The sequence below is a fragment of the Phragmites australis genome, chromosome 20 (genome assembly GCF_958298935.1).
Source record: "Phragmites australis chromosome 20, lpPhrAust1.1, whole genome shotgun sequence".
Taxonomy (NCBI): Eukaryota; Viridiplantae; Streptophyta; class Magnoliopsida; order Poales; family Poaceae; genus Phragmites; species Phragmites australis.
Genome location: NC_084940.1, coordinates 8,317,372 through 8,318,724, shown reverse-complemented (window position 1 = coordinate 8,318,724; position 1,353 = coordinate 8,317,372). Strand labels below are relative to the sequence as shown.

Genomic DNA, 1,353 nt, shown 5'->3' with positions numbered 1-1,353 from the left:
ATGAACTCCTCAGATTCAGAGGAAATGATGATGTTCTCCTCAGATTTGAGTGACGAAGAGGATGAGCTGCTTGTGCTGATTGCCATCAAGGAGGAAGAAGCAGCAGCTGCGCGTCGTAGCAGGCAGCGTGGGTCGATGCCCGGCCATGCGGTTATAGACCGGCAACACCGCGAAGGTGCTGCTAGGCTGTACAACGACTACTTCGCCGACAACCCTGTGTACGGCGATATCCTGTTTCGTCGGAGGTAAGTTCGATTTTGTAATGGAAGTCGTAACCTTCCTTCTGTACACTGAGTCATGTATTTTCACGCACCCAGGTTTCGTATGTCGCGGCGGTTGTTCTTGCGTATTGCGGCCACTGTGGAGGAGCATGACACCTGGTTCAGGCAGAGAAGGGATGCAACGGGGAAGCTCGGCCTTAGCCCCTTGCAAAAAATGACAGCGGCCATACGGCAACTAGCATACGGAGTCAGTTCCGATGCAGTTGACGAGTACGTGCGGATAGGAGCGAGTACGGCGATGATGGCTTTACGGAAATATGTGCAAGCTATTGTGGAGGTGTTCGGAGAAGAATATCTCCGGGCTCTCAATGAAACTGACACCGCCCGTCTCCTGGCAGAAGGGGAGCGCCGTGGGTTTCCCGGGATGCTCGGGAGCATCGATTGCATGCATTGGGTATGGAAGAACTGTCCAAAAGCGTGGCATGGCGCGTACACAGGCCATACTCGCAATCCTTCTATAGTTTTGGAGGCGGTTGCGTCGTATGACTTATGGATTTGGCATGCTTTTTTTGGCATGCCTGGGAGTCTTAACGATATAAACGTATTGCACCGCTCTAACTTATTTACTAGGCTTATCGATGGGAGTGCCCCACCTGTTTCATACATCATAAATGGTAACAGGTACGACATGGGATACTACCTCGGCGATGGCATATACCCCGAATGGGCGACCATAGTGAAGGCAATTCCTGCTCCACGAGGCAACAAGAGCATCCATTTCTCCGCGATGCAAGCTGCTCTCCGCAAGGATGTCGAACGTGCATTTGGTGTGTTGCAATCTAGGTTTGCTATTGTTCGCGGGCCGGCTAGAGTATGGGATCAGTCTACCTTGCATAATATCATGACCGCATGCGTTATTATGCACAACATGATAATTGAGGACGAGCGTGGTACCGCTTCCCCGGTGCAGGTGTTCGACTTCATGGGGGAACCAACTCAAGTCCATCGAAGTGGTGACGAAGGTATCCTGCATTATGTCGAAACAACTCAAGCTATCCGCAACCGTGCAGTGCACCGCCAATTGCGGGCGGACCTTGTGGAGCACCTTTGGAGTATGCATGGAGCACAGTAG

At 52.0% G+C, this 1,353-nt stretch overlaps 1 protein-coding gene across 1 annotated transcript; it reads left to right on the top strand.

The window, feature by feature from the left end:
* LOC133901424 (uncharacterized) lies at positions 1–1,353 on the top strand. Its single transcript, XM_062342799.1, has 3 exons — positions 1–245; positions 318–635; positions 903–1,353. Exons 1-3 carry the CDS (start codon positions 1–3, stop codon positions 1,351–1,353), a joined length of 1,014 nt encoding a protein of 337 aa, XP_062198783.1.

Coding starts and splice junctions, on each gene's coding strand:
- LOC133901424 (XM_062342799.1), top strand. CDS start 1: ATGAACTCCTCAGATTCAGAGGAAATGATGATGTTCTCCTCAGATTTG. Junction 246..317: donor GATATCCTGTTTCGTCGGAG/GTAAGTTCGATT, acceptor TCACGCACCCAG/GTTTCGTATGTCGCGGCGGT. Junction 636..902: donor GCAGAAGGGGAGCGCCGTGG/GTTTCCCGGGAT, acceptor AAATGGTAACAG/GTACGACATGGGATACTACC.